This window comes from Lutra lutra, chromosome 9 (genome assembly GCF_902655055.1).
Source record: "Lutra lutra chromosome 9, mLutLut1.2, whole genome shotgun sequence".
Taxonomy (NCBI): Eukaryota; Metazoa; Chordata; class Mammalia; order Carnivora; family Mustelidae; genus Lutra; species Lutra lutra.
The window spans coordinates 129,519,097-129,537,488 of record NC_062286.1 but is presented as its reverse complement, the minus strand read 5'-3'; the positions used below and the strand labels follow the sequence as shown (position 1 = coordinate 129,537,488).

The 18,392-nt window shown below is 52.7% G+C and overlaps 2 protein-coding genes across 7 annotated transcripts; one reads left to right on the top strand and one right to left on the bottom strand.

Annotated features, from left to right (window-relative positions):
- Positions 1-134: 134 nt before the first annotated feature.
- Positions 135-12,126, top strand: ACOT8 (acyl-CoA thioesterase 8). Its single transcript, XM_047743980.1, has 6 exons — positions 135-344; positions 1,595-1,731; positions 7,481-7,706; positions 9,582-9,739; positions 10,260-10,454; positions 11,892-12,126. The coding sequence occupies exons 1-6, from the start codon at positions 226-228 to the stop codon at positions 12,008-12,010; spliced, it is 954 nt and encodes a 317-aa protein (XP_047599936.1). The 5' UTR covers positions 135-225; the 3' UTR covers positions 12,011-12,126.
- Positions 12,123-18,085, bottom strand: SNX21 (sorting nexin family member 21). Of its 6 annotated transcripts, none has more exons than XM_047743975.1 (4): positions 18,053-18,085; positions 16,797-17,064; positions 16,209-16,366; positions 12,123-13,171 (listed from the first exon to the last, which is right to left on the bottom strand). In XM_047743975.1, the coding sequence occupies exons 1-4, from the start codon at positions 18,068-18,070 to the stop codon at positions 12,497-12,499; spliced, it is 1,119 nt and encodes a 372-aa protein (XP_047599931.1). In that variant the 5' UTR covers positions 18,071-18,085; the 3' UTR covers positions 12,123-12,496. The 6 variants fall into 6 exon arrangements, with proteins under 6 accessions (XP_047599931.1, XP_047599932.1, XP_047599930.1 ...); XM_047743976.1 differs by lacking the exon at positions 18,053-18,085 and adding an exon at positions 17,391-17,478; XM_047743977.1 differs by lacking the exon at positions 18,053-18,085 and adding an exon at positions 13,341-13,351 and having other exon boundaries at positions 12,941-13,171; positions 16,216-16,366; positions 16,797-17,466.
- Between the last annotated feature and the right edge of the window lie 307 nt (positions 18,086-18,392).

Genomic DNA, 18,392 nt, shown 5'->3' with positions numbered 1-18,392 from the left:
GGATGCCCAGACTGGCAATCATTTTCTCCAATCGCCAGAGAAAGATAGCCGGCTCTCGCGAAGACTGACAGGAGCACCGGCCAATCACAACTTGGATCCCGTTTCCTCAGGGTCGGCAGGGGATTTCCGGTTACTGGAGGAAGCTGCCGGAAAAAGCTCCGCGTTCAGTGCGGGTCTGTTCGTGTTCGCTCAGCGCAGTGCCCTGCCCCACAGCAAGTGAACCCCATGTCGTCCCGGCAGGCTCCAGAGGACGAGCAGGGAGGCGGCGATCCCCCAGGGGACCTCCGCAGCGTCCTGGTTACCAGCGTGCTCAACCTCGAGCCGCTAGACGAGGATCTGTTCAGGTAGCCGGCCGCATCTGGCTCGCATCCCTCCTGTTGGGACAGAGGCTTCTGATCTCGACTGCCGCCTCCGCGTTGCCCCCTGCTGATAGCCTCCTGGACGAGGATGGGTTCTGCGCGGGATGCAGGCTCTGCCGCTTGTGGGAGAGCAGACCTGCCCTCGCTGCCCTAGCTTCGTCCCTCTGCGCGCCAGGTCTGCGCAGCCCCGCCACTAGCAGGTCCTAGCAATCTGGGCTTATAAAGTGGTGGCCTAAGACAGCCGCCTCAGCAGCCACCCTTGAGGAGTCAGTGTCCCTGGGGGAGCCAGCCCAGAAAGGGTGGTGACTTGTCCAAGTGCACGCAGCTGATCAGGTTTAAAACTTACAAGCAGCTCCTTGCATATTCATTGTCCTTTTCCTCTTACATACCTCGTTCCCTCCGCCACTTGAAGGGATCTTGTAGCTCATTGCTCTTTCCGAGGCCTGAGCCAGTTTCCTTCCAGATGCCACCTAAGTGCTTTCTGTAGCTAGAGATTTAATAGTTTCGTCCTTCAAGGTTCCTACTGGCTTTTCAAAAACAATCTTAGGTGTTAACTTCCCTTCCCCCTACTTAATGAATTACAAATAACTTCCTGGAAGGCTACTTGGAATCCATTGTATTAAAAAATGTTAACTTAGGGCTGGGCTGGGTTCCTCTGTAGGAAGCTGGAGTTTCACCTTTGGGGTCTTAGTTTCTGCATCTGTTCACTGAAGGGTCAGACTGGGAGCCTGAGGGCTCTTAGAGTTCTAGTTCTTGGAAGAACTGGACCGTCCAGGTGGCAGGCTTTAATGCAGTCCACCCCCAGTTCTTCGGGTTCGTCTTGGTCCCCTAACAGCCTTGACAGGCTTCTGCCTTATCCTTGAATACAGCATTGGAGGAAACACTGGACCTGGGGACAAAAGATGCAGAGACTGCTAGGATTGGCAGTATTTAAGTTGTGTCACCTTGTTCAAGTCACTTTCCCTCTCTCAGATTCCTGTTCTCTTTGTGTAAATAAGGGGATTGGTTCTTTATCTTCAACTGAAGCCCACAGAAGGGTTGGGCAGTCTTGAAGGCCTTGAAGTTCTCTGTATGCTGTATGCAGAGTAAGGGTATTTGCCTGGGAGAAGGGTTCATGGCTTTCACCAGATTTCAGGAGGATCCCAGAGAGATCCTGCCCTATGGGCTTAATGATGGTTGCAGGATTTGGCCCCTCGTTCTACCCAAGTATTTCCTGTTTTCCCCTCACCCCACAGAGGAAGACATTATTGGGTACCCACAACCCAGCGGCTGTTTGGAGGTCAGATTGTGGGCCAGGCCCTGGTGGCTGCAGCCAGGTCTGTGAGTGAAGACGTCCATGTGCACTCCCTGCACTGCTACTTTGTCCGGGCAGGTAAACTATCTCCCCCCTTGTCCCCAACCCAACCCTGATGGCCCAACAGCCACTTCTTACTGTACCTGGAGGGCTGACTGGGGAGAGGGAGGAAGGACAGTGGTTGGGGGAGAGAAACTATTAGTTGATTCCCTTTAGGGGAGCCTAGAGGGACAAAGCCTGGGGCCAAGAAGAGTGTTGGACCTCACATCTCTTGAGATCACTGAGTGCTTGTTGATGGTGAAAGTGTTGCGGTTTAGAGCAAATGGTCCAGAAAGAATTCTTGAGATGTCTTTGGTGCAAAGAGGTGGTTTTGTTTGTTTGTTTTTAAAGTTGTATTTTTGGGTTGGGGGGTTGCCTGGGTGGCTCAGTCAGTTAAACTGCTGCCTTCAGCTCGGGTCATGATCCCAGGATCCTAGGATCAAGCCCCCCCGCAACTGGGCTCCCTGCTCAGCAGGGAGTCTGCTTCTCCCTCTCCCTCTGCCCCCTACCCTCCTTGTGCTCTCCCTCTCTCAAATGAAGAAATAGAACCTAAGAAAGAATAGAGTGTGGGGCAGGGGTGGGGCAGAGGGAGAGGGAGAATCTCAAGCAGACTGGGGTGTCCTTGAGATCCTGATCTGAGTAGAAATCAGGAGTTGGAGGCTTAACCAACTGAGCCACCCAGGTGCCTCCAGAAAGGTGGTTTTACCAGAGCATGGGGCAAGGCCCATGAGCAGAAAGAGCTGTACTGGGGTTGTGATGAGTGACTGGGAGGGGGTTAGGGACAGCACAGGCCTCCAAGGTATTTTGGAAACAAGGTTTCCAGGAACCTGAGGGGGGCTAGCTGTTGTTAGGAAAAGGTCATTTATTACTGGCTAATAAAACTTTAGTCATGAGACTCTTCAGATGTTTATCAGTGGGCCAAATGCTTGGAGGATGATTGCCAACATGCATCTTGGGGGGTAGAGATAAAGGAAGTTCCCAGAGGAATAGGAATTTCTATGTTTAAAGAAGACTTACAGGGGTGGGGGTCTGGATAATGTTTAAGCTAAGATTGCCTTTTCTTCTTAGCAAAGTATTAACATTGAGGCAGCTGAGTTCCTAGAGGAATGTCACTCTGCCTGTTTCAAGGACTTGTCAGTGCATTGTTTGTAGTAAAGAAATTTAATTTCTTCTTTTGCCTTTGTTTCCCACATTACTTGTTATCTGGCACAGATGACAGAAGACTTTGTTGCTTAACTGCTCCCTGCAGGTTTTTGTTCATTCTCTCCACACCTTCTGGTGCCAAGCCCTGTACTGGATCCTTGGAGAGGTGCTGTCACCTCTGCTAGGAGTTCCACAGTAGGCAGCTTGGCTTGGAGAAGAGAGCACCAGCCTGCAAAATCAAGAGACCTTGGGTCTGGTTTCAGCTTTGCCACTAACTCGTTAAGCAGTCTTTTTTTTTTTTTTTTTTTTTTTAAAGATTTTATTCATGTATTTAATAGAGATCACAAGTAGGCAGAGAGGCAGGCAGAGAGAGAGAGGTGGGGGAAGCGGGCTCCTCGCTGAGCAGAGAGCCCGATGCGGGGTTCGATCCGAGGACCCTGAGATCATGACCTGAGCCGAAGGCAGAGGCTTTAACCCACTGGGCCACCCGGGTGCCCCTCCCCAAGCAGTCTTGAATGAGGTTACCGTCCACATCCCCACCAGGCTTGGTTCATCCCACCTGAAAAATGGAGAAGGGGAGGGTTCTGGAATGTTGCTCGTTTCCCATGAATGAGAACTGATATTCTTTTTGAATGAGGAATTTATGGGAATAAGTAAAATTTGCATGATACGGAGCATAGCTATGTATGTTATCTTGTTACCTTGGTCCTGACAAGTCAACAGGAGGGGTGGGGATTCCTGCCACCATTCCAGAAGGAAATGGGGACCAGAAGAGGTTATGGAACCACCTCCGTCAGTGCTCAGGGAGGCAGCACTGGGATTTTTAAACCTGATTGTGAGTCTCCAGGCTTCATACTCTACCCTCCTCCTTTGCTTTTCTTTTACTCTTGGGACGTAAGTCCAAACCATGAGAGAGCTACCAGATTTGGGGGGAAGGATCCTTTTCCTTGGAAGGTCTCTATCCAGGGCAGCGTAAAATGAGGCATGCTCACGCTACTACTTCAAAATAATCGTCAATCATTTGTGTCCCTACCTGCTTCTTAAAGGCTGCAGCTTTTCAGTATATATTGACTAATTGGCCATTCTTACAGGACTATTAAAATAGAAGTCAGCGGACAGGAGACTAGTAGTAACAGGATTTGGGAGAAATGATTGGGTTAAAAAAAAAAAACTAGGCTAAGGCACATTGTTACAGTTTTAATAAAGTTTGTTCTGAGCTTCTTGGCAGCAAGGCAAAAAGGGAAGCTCTCTTGCAAGTGTGAGATGTGACCTCCCAGGGGGTCCAACAATGATATTTCCATATTTTTAAATAAAAGAGGCTGGGGTGAGTGTGGTTGTCCTTGGCTATTTATATATCAATTCTTTTTTTAAAAATCTGGGATAGAATGATAGTTTTTTTTTTGTTTGTTTGTTTGTTTTTTCCAGGTATTGCTCTGCAGATAAAGAAGAATGTAGTACAGGGGTCATCTGACTTGAGATAGGTGTAGAGCTTGGCAAATCAAGAGTATAGAGTCATTGGGCGCCTGGGTGGCTCAGTGGGTTAAGCCGCTGCCTTCGGTTCAGGTCATGATCTCAGGGTCCTGGGATCGAGTCCTGCTTCGGGTTCTCTGCTCGGCAGAGATCCTGCTTCCCTCTCTCTCTCTCTCTGCCTGCCTCTCCATCTACTTGTGATCTCTCTCTGTCAAATAAATAAAATCTTTAAAAAAAAAAAAAAAGAGTATAGAGTCATCAAACGTTATTTTGCAAAGGGCCAGATAAAAAGTAGTTTGTGATTTGGAGCACTTGGCTGGCTCAGTCACTGGAGCAGGTGACTCTTGATCTCAGGGTCATGAGTTCAAGCCCCATTTGGGCCGGGAGCCTCCTTGAAAAAAAACTATTTTAGGTTTTGAGGGCAAAAGCAACAGACAATATGTAAAAAAAGGGGGGGAGGGGCTTGTGTGTAGTTAAAAAATGTTATTAATGGCATCAATTTCCTCATCTATTCAATGGGGAAAAAAACCTTTGCATAACTATTGTGAGACCCACTTGAGAAAACCTGACTTAGTGTCTTTTTTTTTTTTCCTTCAAGATTTTGATTAATTATTTGGCAGAGAGACACGGTGAGAGAGGGAACACAAACTGGGGAAGTGGGAGAGGGAGAAGCCGGCTTCCCGCAGAGCAGGAAGCCCGATGCAGATGGAGGGCTTGATCCCAGGACCCTGGGATCATGACCTGAGCCACCCAGGTGCCCCCCACCCCCACTTTTTTTTTTCTTAAGATTTATTTATTTTAGACCGCCTGCTGGGTGGGAGGAGGGGCAAAGGGAGAGAATTCTCAAGAAGGCTCCCTACTGAGGGTCGAGTGTGATTTTTGGGGTTGGGGGGGTGGGGGCTTGATCTCAGGACCTTGAGATCATGATCTGAGCTGAAACCCATTCAGAGCCTTAACCAACTGAGCCATCCGGGTACCCTGACCTGCCTTTTTTTCTAATGCCACCTGGCACCCAGCAGTCACTCCACAACTGTTTGACCCTTCCTTCAATATATTCCAGGGCCTACCTGCTCTGTTCCAATAAAAATGTCCAAGAACAGGCCTGGAACTCATTGACACTGAAAGGTATATCACTAGTAACTAGAAATAATATGTTTTAGCTACAGCCAAATATAGATTAGAGCCTTTTTCTTTTCTTTTCTTTCTTTTTTTTTAAAAGATTTTATTTGAGAGAGTGAGCACAAGCAGGGGGAGAAGCAGAGGGAGAGGGAGAAGCTCTCCCTGCTGAGCAGCAAACCCAACATGGGTCTCAATCCCAGGACTCTGGGATCATGACCTGAGCCGAAGGCAGATGTTTAAGTGACAGAGCCTCCCCGGCGCCCCATTTTTATTTCCTTTTTAAAGTTTGTTGGTAGGGAAAGGAGGGTTCCTTGCCAGCCCCTGAAATCAGATTGCACATGTAACTGTATCCAGGATGTGGACTCTTGGGAATCCCTTCCTAAAGGCCTGAAGACCTTGAGGGGCCCCCATTCTGATAAAAATGGCCCTTTGGCAATGCTGGCCAGCAGGTTGCTGAGCAAACCAGCCAGCTTTGGATGGTGATACTCTGCTGTTGAATGAGCCTCCGGTGCCCGGTTGGCTCCCCATTTGGATGATGATGGAGGAAGCACACTGGTTGAGACCTGCTTCCTTCATCTGAATATTGAATATTGTCCCTAAGGTGTCTCGCTGCCGAGGTATCAGAGTTCTCCAGCATCAGCCTGAATCAGACACTGAAGTACTTCAGGGACACCAAGGAAACTCATCCTAGAAACCTTCCTGACTGGTTTTTTTGAGGGCTAGCTAATAGGCCTCAGCCCAGGGCCAGTGACTTCCATCCTACCCTGGCGATGCAGACACCCAAAAGAGAAGGGCCAAGTGACTGTTGTTTGCATCTAGAACAAAGTGACTGACTGGCAGGTTTTCCTAAGAAAATGAATAGTCAAACAGATAATGGCCAGACCATATATAAAAATAGAACTCTGGGCTGCCCAGGTGGCTCAGTCAGTGGTGTGTCTGACTCGGTTTTTGGCTCAGGTCATGATCTCCTGGCTTGTGAGATCAAGCCCCAAGTTGGGCTCTGCACTCAGCAGGGAGTCTGCTTGAAGACACTCTCCCTCTGCCCCTGCCCCTGCACCCCCCCCAAATAAATACATCTTAAAAAAAAGGAAGAACTCTGGAAGCCAATCTACTGTCTACACATCAGACTTACAAGAAATCAGGCCTCTATCTCTGGCAACCAGATCAGGCAGCCAAACCATAACCCTTGATAACAGTTAGCCCCAAACACCAAAGACTGGACTAACAGCTGATAGCCTCCCTAAGTTTTGTCCCCACTTCCAACTTAGGACCAACCAGAGAAAGCCAGATACGCACACCTACCCAATTACAGAGACTACCTGCTTCTAGTTCGCTTCCCTGCAGACTCCCCATGCCCGCAGCCTCCTGGCGTGCCACAGAGTCAATCTTTTTTCACAGTAATGCTTTTCTGCTCCTCTGCCTGCCTTTGAGTTTCTGCCAAACAAGTGACGGTGACTGACTCCCTTGCTATACTAAACTCCGAATAAATAGCTTTTGCTTGTTCTGAAGCGAACAGACAAAAAGGCGCAGGCCAGAGTTGCTGACCTCTGATCTAGAAGATCGTCCTAGATTATGACAAGATTCCAGTCAATAGGTGAAACCAGACAAAAGCTGGGATTATTTTCTTTCACAAACATGGAGCACTTGACTGTGGCTGGACGTTACTCTGAACACTTTACAACTCTAATTGAATTCTCCTTAAGATCCTGAGAGGTATGCTCCCTATTTTACAGATGGACAAACTGCTCAGAGATTTTCCCAAGGCCACACGGCTAGTGGCTAGTGAGTGGCTTGGCCAGGATGTGAATGGAGGGAATGTCCCCCGATTCTGGGCTGTGGAAGGAGAGGCGCTCCGCTTGTCCTGGAGCACCTGAGGACAGGCTCTGCTATCCTCACTGCATCCCTAGTCCCCAGGCCATAGCAGGCCTCAGTCAGGGGCTACTGGGCAGAAAAGGAATAGAGAAGGAGTAGCGGAGGTGCCTTTCCAGCCGTGGTGACGACTACCGCCCATACGGGGCTCTCTCGGACTCACCATGTCACTTGTGCCCGCTGCTAGGGGACCCCAAGGTGCCGGTGCTGTACCAGGTGGAGCGGACGCGGACGGGGACGAGCTTCTCGGTGCGCTCTGTGAAGGCCGTGCAGCACGGCAGGCCCATTTTCATCTGTCAGGCCTCCTTCCAGCAGGCCCAGCCCAGCCCCGTGCGGCACCAGTTCTCCATGCCCAGCGTGCCCCCGCCCGAAGAGCTGCTGGACCACGAGGCCCTCATCGACCAGTATTTAAGGTGAGAGAGCTGGAGGCTCCGGGACACCTGCAGTTGTCACCTGGGAGTGGGTCATGGAATCCTTTAGTGGGTCTTACTGGCATTTTAAAAAATACAGGTATTGGAGTGTATCGTGCATAGTCAGGGTCAGCCCCCTTTCCTGAAACCTGAGCTTCAGTTGTGTGCATCTGTGGTGTGCGTGTGTCTGTGTGCACGGGTGAGCATGTTGGGTCGTGATGTAAGCGCAGAGCTTCTGATTCAGCCGGGTCAGGTACTGTTACAGCTTTCCTGGTTGTTAAAATTCAGACACACTTCTGTGATCACTTGGTACATAACCTCTCCAAACCCTGAGTGGTCCCTCTGCTCCTCTGGGGGTCACTTATGATCCGGCAGCCTAGCAGGTAATGCCTGGCGTGTGATGGTCCCTGCTGCCTTTGCCTTAGTGTGTTGAATATTTGAATATCACCTGGTGAAATACCTTTCTCTCTTGGATCACAGCCAATAAAGTTGGGAACATTGTGGGGCAGGGGAGAGAGCTCTGGGTCCTGACACAGGACGGACACATGAACTCTGGCCGGGTCTGTGCCTCTGTTAGTGTTCCCCTGCTGTGTGACTTTGCCTGGCTCTCCAGCCTGCCTCTCAGAGTCCTGCTTTACCTAAAAATCGGGAATGGTCATGTCTGTTCTGCCTACTTCACAGCTGCATCCCAAGGAGACCTCCCCTGGCCCGTGCTGCCTGCTGGGAAGGCAGCAGAGCACCGATGGGATAGAATGGGTGTGATCTTTTGGTAAAGGCCCAGATTCAAATGCAGACCCTTGTTTCTGCTAGCTGTGTGAGTTTGGGCAAGTTGCTTTCCCACTCTGAGCCTCTGCTCACAGGTACCAAGGTGCTAATCATGATTCCTACCTCACAAAGCTGCTATGAGGATTAAGTGAGGTAAGAGATGATAAGTAACTCCATGAAAGCTCAGTGGATTGCAGTTTTAGCGCTGCCCACGGAGGAGTGTGCACAGGGCCTGGTCTGCTGTCAGCGCTCCCAGATGTTCACTGAAATGAAAGGAGGACATTGTTCTTAGAGGTCCCTGATTCTAGAGCTATGATGTCCAGCTAGGAAGTCACTACCACATGGGGCTGTATTAACGTAACATTAAATAGAATGAACAATTCTGTTGTCGCACTAGCCACACCCCAAGCACTCAGTAGCCTCATGTGGCTACCAACTTCCTAGTGGGAAGTATAGGTATGGAATGTCCCACCATCACATAAGGTCTGTGGGACCGTGCCCTAGAAGGGGGGGCTGAAAATGGAAACCCTGGTGAAGAGCGCTCAGGGCGGAGGGACTTCCCTGGAGATGGGCGCCCACCCTCCCCCACACACTGGGAACACGGTCTTCCGAATTGCTTAGGGTTCGGTTGGTCGGTCTGAGTTGCTCAGCCTGCTTCCTGAAAGTGGAGAATAGCCAAGTGGGTCAAAGCCTGAAACATGGAGCCAGACTGCCTGGGTCCACATGCTGCCTTCTCCATTGCCTGAGCAAGCTCCTGGAACTCCCAGTGCTTATTTCAGGTCAGTTCTCCCATGGGGGTGATGATAGCACTGTGTCACAGGGTTGTCGTGACGAGGTCATGTGTGCTTACCACATGCCTGTGGTAGGGTCCGCCTTGCCACTCTCAAGTGTTAGAGGAGGTAGGTGGCCGTCACCGGCTCCATTTTGCAGATGGGAAGAGAAGCTGGGACAGGCCACAGGGTGCCTAAGTGGCAGAGAAAGGAGTCAGACACTGTGCTCTCCTGCCTGTCAGACGGGAGGGGAGCTGTGGGGAAAAATCAGGAGTCCCTGTGGAGGAAAGAGGGGTTCACAGAGGCAGCTCAGAGAGGCTCTCCGTTTCCCCTTTACTTTCAGGGATTCCAGGCTCCAAGAGAAGTACCGAGTGGGACTGAACCGAATTGCTGCTAAGGAGGTCCCCATTGAGATCAGGCCGGTAAAGCCACCTGCCCTGAATCAGCTGCAGAGCATGGAGCCCAAACAGATGTTCTGGGTGCGAGCCCGGGGCCATATTGGTAAGAGGACCCCGAGGACTGGGGCTAGGCGTGCTCTTTGTGGCACGGGGCGTGTTACTTCCCCTCTCTGGGCCTGTTTCCTTGTCGGTGTGATGGGGAAGTAGCTTCTCACCAGGACCCTCTCTGCTGCCTGCATGGGGATAAAGGGGATGGGGACTATAATAATCCTCACGGAGACCCTTTCTAGGGAAGACCAGGACCCCTCTAGGAACCCTGCTAACCATATGGCCTCTGTGCAGGCTGGAAGAAGACACTCCCTTGGAGGGCTCATTGTGGGAGACTTAAGGAGCGAAGACTGGATTTCAGTTCTCACTTAGTGCTGCCCTCTGCCCATCCCTACCTCCTTTGTCAGATGGCACGTGCGCGCGCGCGCACACCCCCCCCCCCCCTCAGGCCAGGCACCCTCATGCAGCAAACACCCTACACATCTGTGCACGGCAGCCCCTCTCTGCCTGCCTCCCCACAGGTCCTGAGCTGTAAAGCCCAGGAGCTGGGGCTGACGGGCCTGCACGCATTGCAGGGGAGGGCGACATGAAGATGCACTGCTGTGTGGCCGCCTACATCTCGGACTATGCCTTCCTGGGCACGGCCATGCTGCCCCACCAGTGGCGGCACAAGGTGCGCTTCATGGTCTCCTTGGACCACTCCATGTGGTTCCACACCCCCTTCCGAGCGGACCACTGGATGCTCTATGAGTGTGAGAGCCCCTGGGCTGGTGAGTACGGGGCCATGGGGGACAAGGGGGCTGACTGGAGGGAGGCGCAGGGAGGGCGGGGTGGGGCAGGAAGCCTGCTTTCTCAGGTGATCCTGTGGGGCACCACCCCTCGCTTCCTCTCCTGGCCCCCTAGTCTCTGGCATTTTTGTCTTCAAAATGACAGCATGCGGCTCGAGAGAGGACACCTGCTAAGCTTAATTTCTGTAGCCTGCAGGGAGTATCAGAGACCCAGTTCTAGGCCCAGAAGCACTGCAGATTCTCTGTGTGATCCTGGACCAGTCCCAGCTCCTCTCTGAGCCTCAGTTTCCCCATCTAAACAAATAGGGTCACATAGAGCAGTGGTATCTGAACGTGGTGGCATGTCAGCCAGCCAGTTGGGGGAGCCTTTCCAAAACAGATACTCAGGTTCCATTCCCAAGATTCTGACTCAGCAGGTCTTGGATGAAATCCAGGAAACTAATTTTTAAGCAGCTCCCTTGAGCAATAGTGTGGATTAACCAACCTGACTGGGGGTCAGGGCCCTCCATAGTCTCTAAGGGCTCCGCTACTTAGGATACTCATGGTGTGCAGAGAAGCCCAGACTTCATCAGTGTCTAGTCTCAGAGCCCTGGGTTCCTTTCCAGGCAAGTATACTTCAGATGAAGAAAAGCCTTGCTCTATAAAACAGGGACAGAACTGAAGGGAATCTCTCTTCAGGGAAGGGGGAGTCTCCAGCACCAAGAGTGTTGCAACACAAGATTAGCAACCTTGTGGTTAGAACATCTGGCTTCAGGTTTGGCCTGTTTCTTATGGCCGAGGGCCAGAGGCTCCCTGGACTTCGGTGTCTTCATTTGGAAAATGGGCCTGCTTCACTTGGCCATTATGAGAACTAAGTGAGCTCTACTCTGTGTAAGGGAGGCCAGCAGCTCCCTCTGGAACCTTCCACTCAGGCCCACTGCTAGCAAAGGAGTGTTCAGGCTGGGAGGGTGGCCAGATGTGATGGCCCCAGGTCCTCCCCACACGCCCTTTTTCCTGATAGGGGTGAGGATGGGTTTTTATTTGTTTTGTGAATTACCACCCTGGAGCACCCAGTTTGATTCATTAGAAAGGGAACTGCTGGGTTTCCTACCCTAAGTAGCCAGAGTGGGGACAGATCTACTTAGCCAAGCTGCTGACCTGAGACTGTCCTCAGAATTCTTCCCCCTGTGAGCTTTTTGAGGAAGCCACTGGATATGTGAAAGTGCTTTCAAACTGTCAAGGGGGGTTCCCTTAGGAGTTACCCCCGGGGACCATTCCCAAGAGGCTCATAAAGGGGCACTTAGAGACTGGGAGAGGCCACAACACTCGACGTGCCCTTGGACGGGGCAGCCAGAGCAGCTGCACACTCTCCGAGAAGCATTGTCTGGCCAGGCTCTGAAGGAGAGAGAAGGCCATTCTTACCCCTCCCCTCACCCACAGGTGGCTCCCGGGGGCTGGTCCAAGGGCGGCTATGGCGTCGGGACGGTGTCCTTGCTGTGTCCTGTGCCCAGGAGGGCGTGATCCGAGTGAAGCCCTGGGACTCAGAGAGCAAGCTGTAGCCAGAGGGACCAGCTTGGCCTGGGGCTTCAAGGGTCACCCTTCTCCTCCCAACACCTTACAGTCAAGGGCTGGACCTTCTATCCCCAAACCCAATAAAGAGACTAATACCACTGGAGCTGCTGGCCTTTAATTCCCCTGGGCCAGATGGCAGCCCTACTCCAGGACTCCCGAGGAAGAGTCCCTAGCCCTTGGGCCAAGGAAGTGGTAACACTGACCTACCCTGGGGCATAGTCCCCAGACATTCATGAGCTGGAGAGGCTGCATCAGACTTCCTCCCTATGCCACCCCAGGGCAACCCCGGCCGAAGCTTGTCCTAAACCCAGCTCAACAGAAGGAATGTCCTTGGTTTGCTACAAATTCCTTGTAGGACTTCTAGGGGTTCCCAGCACCCCCTACAGCTTCCCAACTGCTATTCATGCCCTCCTTGCCCACCCCCCATCCTGGGGTGGTGCCTCTCCCCACAGTGGCCTTAAGTCTAGGCAAAGTCAGTCCAGTTCCTCCTTGATAAGCAATTCTTTGAGACTGGGGGGTGGCGTGGGGGTCAGGCCTGCCTCCTGCAGGGCCTGGAGTCGGGCCTCTGTTTGGCGTTTGTCCAGGCCCAGGCGCCAGGAGAGCCGGACGTGGGCTTCCAGAAAGGGTGCCAGCAGAGGGTGGGGGTTCTTGTCCCCCAGCAGTTGCAAGGCCCTCTCACAACACGCCCGGGCCTCCCCAGGGTTCTCCAGCTCCTGGTGGCACACAGCCAGCCCAGCCAGGGTCAGCAGTGGTCGGTCTGGGCCCAAGGGGGTGCCTAGCTGGGTCTGTAGCTGCCAGGCATTGGCCCAGAGCGCCAGAGCCTCATGATAGAGGCCAGTGCAGGTGAGGCTCTGCGCCCGCCGCAGCTCGGGCAGCACAAAGAAGTCCTGCAGGTCCGGGGCACGGCGCAGCTCAGGCACTGCCTGCAGGTGGCTCAGAAACTGCTCGAAGGCCCGGCTCCGGCGGGCGATGGTCTCTGCGGTAAAATTCCGGCGCAGGCGCTTCCGGGGGAATGAGATGGCAGCCATGGGGCCCCGGAACTGTCGCTGCAGGTTTCGATGCAGCCGCTCAAAGTCCGAGTAGCGGCGAGAGATCTGGGCTGGCTGGCGATCGGGTGGCCCTGGACCCATCACGGCGAGGGTGTAGAGCTGCAGGGAGGGTGGGGTCAGCGCAGGTGTGAGTTGTCCGCGCGCCCCTTCCCTCCCCATACCCATACCTCAAGCTGCATTCCCCCACTTCTTCCCTTGGCCCCTGAGACTGGGCCCAGGAGGGTGGGAGCTGCTGGGGCGGCAGCCAGGGAGCCCAGTCCCATCTTACCTGAGGCTCGTCTGAAATGACCCAGGCCCAAGGCAGCACGGGGAGAGAAAGACAGAGATGAGCTTCAGTGCCTAGACCTGCCACCCCTTTTGCCCTTTCAGGGAGCACTCCCTTCCCATAGGGCAGTTAGCTCTTCAGACAGTCCCTCTGGTAAACCAGCTGGGAGCTGAAGCCCAGGCCGATCTCTTGGGCCACTGAAGCAGCTTTCAAGACCAGCTTGGACTTTGTTCCGCTCTGTAAACAGAGCCCCCACATCCTTAGCCAGGTTATTCCAAAGCAGACCTGGAGGACAGGTCTTCAGATAGACCAAGGAGCTATCATTGTGAAGAGGGCATCGGGGTACACCCCCCAGTCAGCTACTCCCTTGCAGTGTGTCGTCAAGCAAGGCAGTTCCCCCTTGGGTCTTGCTTTCCTCTCTAGTGAGCGAAGCGGTGACCTAGGTCAGTGTCCCCTCACGTGTGGGATGCGTATAAGTAAATGTTGGGCCTGAGATTCTAGGTGGTTGGTACTGGAGTAAATAACACTAAAGTGGAGACAGGAGGTGGCCTCCCCTCCCCTTGCCGAGTCCTCCTTGAATCCTGTCTACAGGTTGAGAAGCTCTCAGCTTGGTTTTTTGAAACGCACTTCTCCAACACTTCTCATCTCCCCTTTCAGAAAAGACCCAGAAAGCAAAGGTCTGGGCCTTCAGGCAACAGGACTCGTGCAGGGTTTTAATGACACGGTTTCATTTTCACTGCTTTTATTGTATTTAATTCATTAATTTTTATGGTTATCTTTATGGCAAACCAGGCTTTCCACATATAGTAGTGCCTTGAAGTCTTTTGAACTTATTTACGAAAAAAAAAAATAGGTTTACTTAAAAATGTTAAGCAAGGAATGGTACAGTAGCATTTAGCTAGGACGAGAATCATGAAGGTGGTCCTGGAATGAGTGATGTTTGAGAAACGCTGATCAAGATGACCATGAAGCTGTCCTGGGGCCTGAGGATCCGCATACAGATTAATCTGTAATAATGCTGACCCACCAGGTTTGAAAAGTGGGATTTGTTAAGCATGAGATGTTGTAGGCACACTAACACCAAACCTGGACTTTTCTCTCGAATTTGTTCTGTGAAATTGCCAATATTCTAGCCACCTCTGGTCCATCTTATACTTCTCTTCAAGATTCAGTGGACATTAATACTAAGGATTAAAAGATTTTACCTTAAAGAAGTTTATTTTACTCCCGCTCAGTTCTGCATTCCCAAAAAACACTGGCTGCAAAAATTTTTTTTTTTTTTTTTTAAAGGAACAGTTATCAACATTCCAAGAAACCAGTTTCCTTCAAAATACACTTCAGGAAGCATTGTCTAAAATGACCCCTTATATTCATGTAGCTTTTACTTTAAATTTTTGGCAAAAAGGAAACATTTTATATCCATTATTTCATCTGACCTTTGTAATGTCCTGCCAAGAGGGGTAAGAATGACAGTAGCTCCATTAACTGAGCACCGGCCCGTGCCACGATGTGCTGTGCTGGGCACTTTACTATGGAGCACAGCAACGAGGGAGCCCCTGACTCTGACAGCTGAGGAAGCAGGCTACAAGACAGACAAAGGGCTCCAAGACTTCCCCTAAGTCACATAGCTGGTAAATAGTCCTGCTGGGATTCAAACCCAGGCCCGCCTCATTCCAGAGCCCCGGCTTTCAACCCCACCCCAGGAACAGAGGAGGGGACTTGTCTCTCCAGACATGGGCCAGAGCATATCCGGCTATACTGCTCTATCTTGTCATTCTCTTCCTAGAATCACCCAGTACTTCCCTGCTGCCTGGCTGTTCCTGAGGGTCCCTTTCCCAGTGCATGAGGCCTAGCTGGGACTTTCGCCACTTAAGACTAGATCATCAGAGTCGATCCCTGCTCAAATTGGAGCAGTCACCCCATAGGCGTGGCCTTTGTTTACTCACAGCGCAGAAAGGAATGAAGAGCCCCAGATGTGGGACAGTGCTCCAGGCCCTTTGCCTGCTGAGTCAGAAACGGAGGAGGGTGGTGAAGATGAGGGAAGTCTGAGTCTGCCAGGACTGGCCAGGTCAGGCTGGGTTTCAGGACCTGGCAGACCTCATTCTCGCATGTCAGTTTCTCCTTTCCACAGGCAAAACCAGACTCCAAGGCCTTCCCCTTGCTCTTCATCTCAACACCATTTACTCCTAAATCTAACCCTCAGAACAAGATTATTTTGTACAGTGTGGGTGCCCAGGGATTGATTGACCTGGGGTATAATGCCCTAGACGCCAGGCATTTTCAAGCCAAAGTTAAGTCATAATAATAGTTACCATTTTATCAAGTTCTTCATAATGCCAGGCACAGTGCTAAGGGCTCTCTGTGCACTCATTTAATTTCTTCAACAATCCTCTGCATTATTCCCACTCCTCAGATGAGGAAATAGGGTCATCAAAGTTACACAACTCACCCAACTTCAAACAGCTGATAATTGGGGTCTGAATCTAAGTCTGGATTCAAAACCCATTTTTTTTTTTTTAACTACTAACCAATGCAACTTGGGTCTCAGGTCTGACCCAGATAATAATATTCTTTCTTGTGTATCTTGTATTTTGCTACAGTTTGCAAAACCTGGGGGAAGGGGAGCCCACACGGCAGTTCTTAGTCTCAAAACCAGGATGGGGAGGCAGATCCATAATCCCTCAGAAAGCTAAGTCATCTGCCCAAGGACTTGATCATATTACATCCCCTTTCTGACCTCAGTTTCCCCATTCCTAAAATAGATTGACCATTTATCAAGTTGGGAAGTTGGGAGTCTTCCCTACTTTCTCTTAGCCCTGGGCTAAGAGACTTTCAGACTCACAGCCCAGGGCTTCCTGGACCTTCACTCACCACGTACTTGGAGGGTGGGTCCTTGACCACATTGGCGCTGGTCACCTCGAAGAGCAGCCGCTGGGGCACCAGGGTGTTCCGGGACTTCTTCCAGAAATCCTGCAACTGCCTTGCCAGTGGCTGACTGCCCCGCTGCCCATCAGGTGGAGAGCTCCCATCTGCAAGGGCACACGGCCAGTCACATCAGTGGGCCTGGGGCTGAGGGCCACATAAACCACGTGTGGTGACCTTACTCATACTCCCAACAGGTGAGACAGGCTTTATTTCCATCTGACATAATGGAAACTGAGGGCCAGAGAGGGACCTGGTGCCAAACACCATGCCTGGCGGACAGTGGGCTCTAAATATTTCCACCCCAAAACATCGCTAGTACATTATTACGATTTGTATCCCAGACGCTGTACATTTAATGCCCCCAGCAACCCCGAGATGGGAATGATTTCCCTCATTTGACACAAGGGAAAACTTGGCTCAGAGAGGTGTTGTGACTCTCTCAAGGTCACACAGCCAAGAAACGGCTGGGAAACAGGGCTGGGGTGGAGGCCTAACCGAGCCCCAGGGTTCCCGCCTCGGTCTTCGGCAACTCGCCTGCATCTTCTCCCGACGCCCCGTCCCCGGAGGGCAGCGGGTCGGGGCCAACCTCCCCGTCGTCCTCGTCGTCCTCCTCCTCTTCGTCCTCGGCGCTGGTGAAGCTGAGGGTGCCGCTGAGGCGGGAGGACAGGCCCTCGGCGTCGTCATCCTCCAGCTCCGAGCTCTCCGGGAACTGCTCGGCCTCCGGACCGGTCGCCGCCTCCCCCGGGTTGTCGCCGGCCAGGGCGTGCCGCAGCCGGTGCAGGAGCCGCGAAGCCATGGCACCCTGGGGGAAGCCCGACACGGGGGCCTGGGCGTGGGCGGGAGGGAGACCCTGGGCCCCGCGCTGGGAGGAGGGGCGGGGCCCAGCTGGCGGGGGGAGGGGCGCCGCGGAGGCCCCGCCCCAGCCCGTTGGGGGTCCTACGAGGCCCCGGCGTTGCCTGGCGTCGCACCCTCCCTCCGCCATAGCCTAGGGCCGCGCTCTTCCCGGGATAGGCCGGGACACCCCTCTCGTCTCTTTTGCCTGCTGGCGCGTCTCTCCCTCCCGCGCCCCGCGGTGTGCTCAGGGGCGCGCGATCCCCCGGGGTCCGGGGTGCAGCTCCGGCAGCTTACCGAGGCCGGCCCGGCTTCGCCGGGCCCAGGCCGCTCACAGCGCCGCTCCGGCCGCTTCCTGCCACCGCCCCGCCCCCGGCCCCGCCCGCTCCCCGGAGCCTCCCGGGAATCCCGGGCCCTCCGCTCCGGGAGGGACTTGGGAATCCTGGGTAGGCCTGGGCGAGCCCCAGCCTCCTGCGGGATCGTACCCAATCTGCAGGGGATCGCACCCTCCGCGAATCCTCCCACCCGTCCCGAAGACCCAGTTTGTCCCGGCTGCCCCCACTCTATCCCACAGTCTCCATCCACACTCTAACTTTCAGAAGTCACGCCACAGTGGAAAGCCCATCTCGCTGGTGAAAAAATTGAGGCCAAGGAAGACCTATTATCTGAGTTGGAATATGACGTCAAGCCTGGAGCCTAGGTTCAAGTAATACTAGTACTAATTTTGCAGTCCTTGTAAGGACCTTGATCCAGTGCCTGGCGCCGAGCAGAGGCTGACAAATTGATCAGTTACATAGTTATCGTTGCTCCTCCAGTGCTCACAGGTTCTTTGCAATCTCACTGGAGCCTCGCACATAGGAAGTTAGCAGACGAGGAAGTGAGATCCAGAAAGGCAGGCTTACTTGCCCAAAGTCACACAGCTTGCCAGTGGTTTCTGAGTGTGGGACCTTGCAGCCTACCTCTCCTGAGTTCCTCATTCTGTTCTTTTCCCACACAGAAGGCCTGGCAATCTCAGCAGCTCCTCTGAAAAGGTTGGCTGTGTTTTATCTTTTACCCGGAGGGCAGCAGTGGGTCAGGAAGAATTTATTGCCACTTCCCGGCAAAAGGCCTTGCTGTCCTCCAATTGAGCAAATAAGATCTCTCTGACAATCCTTCCTACCCTTTTTGAACGGCCCAGGAGAGGTGGGGGAAGTAGCTCTGAATGGGAAACACACTCCCTGCTCTGCTATGCACAAAGGTTCCACCATGACCTACATCCTGTTATAGGCGTTTTCTGTGGGGCCACACACAGCTCACACT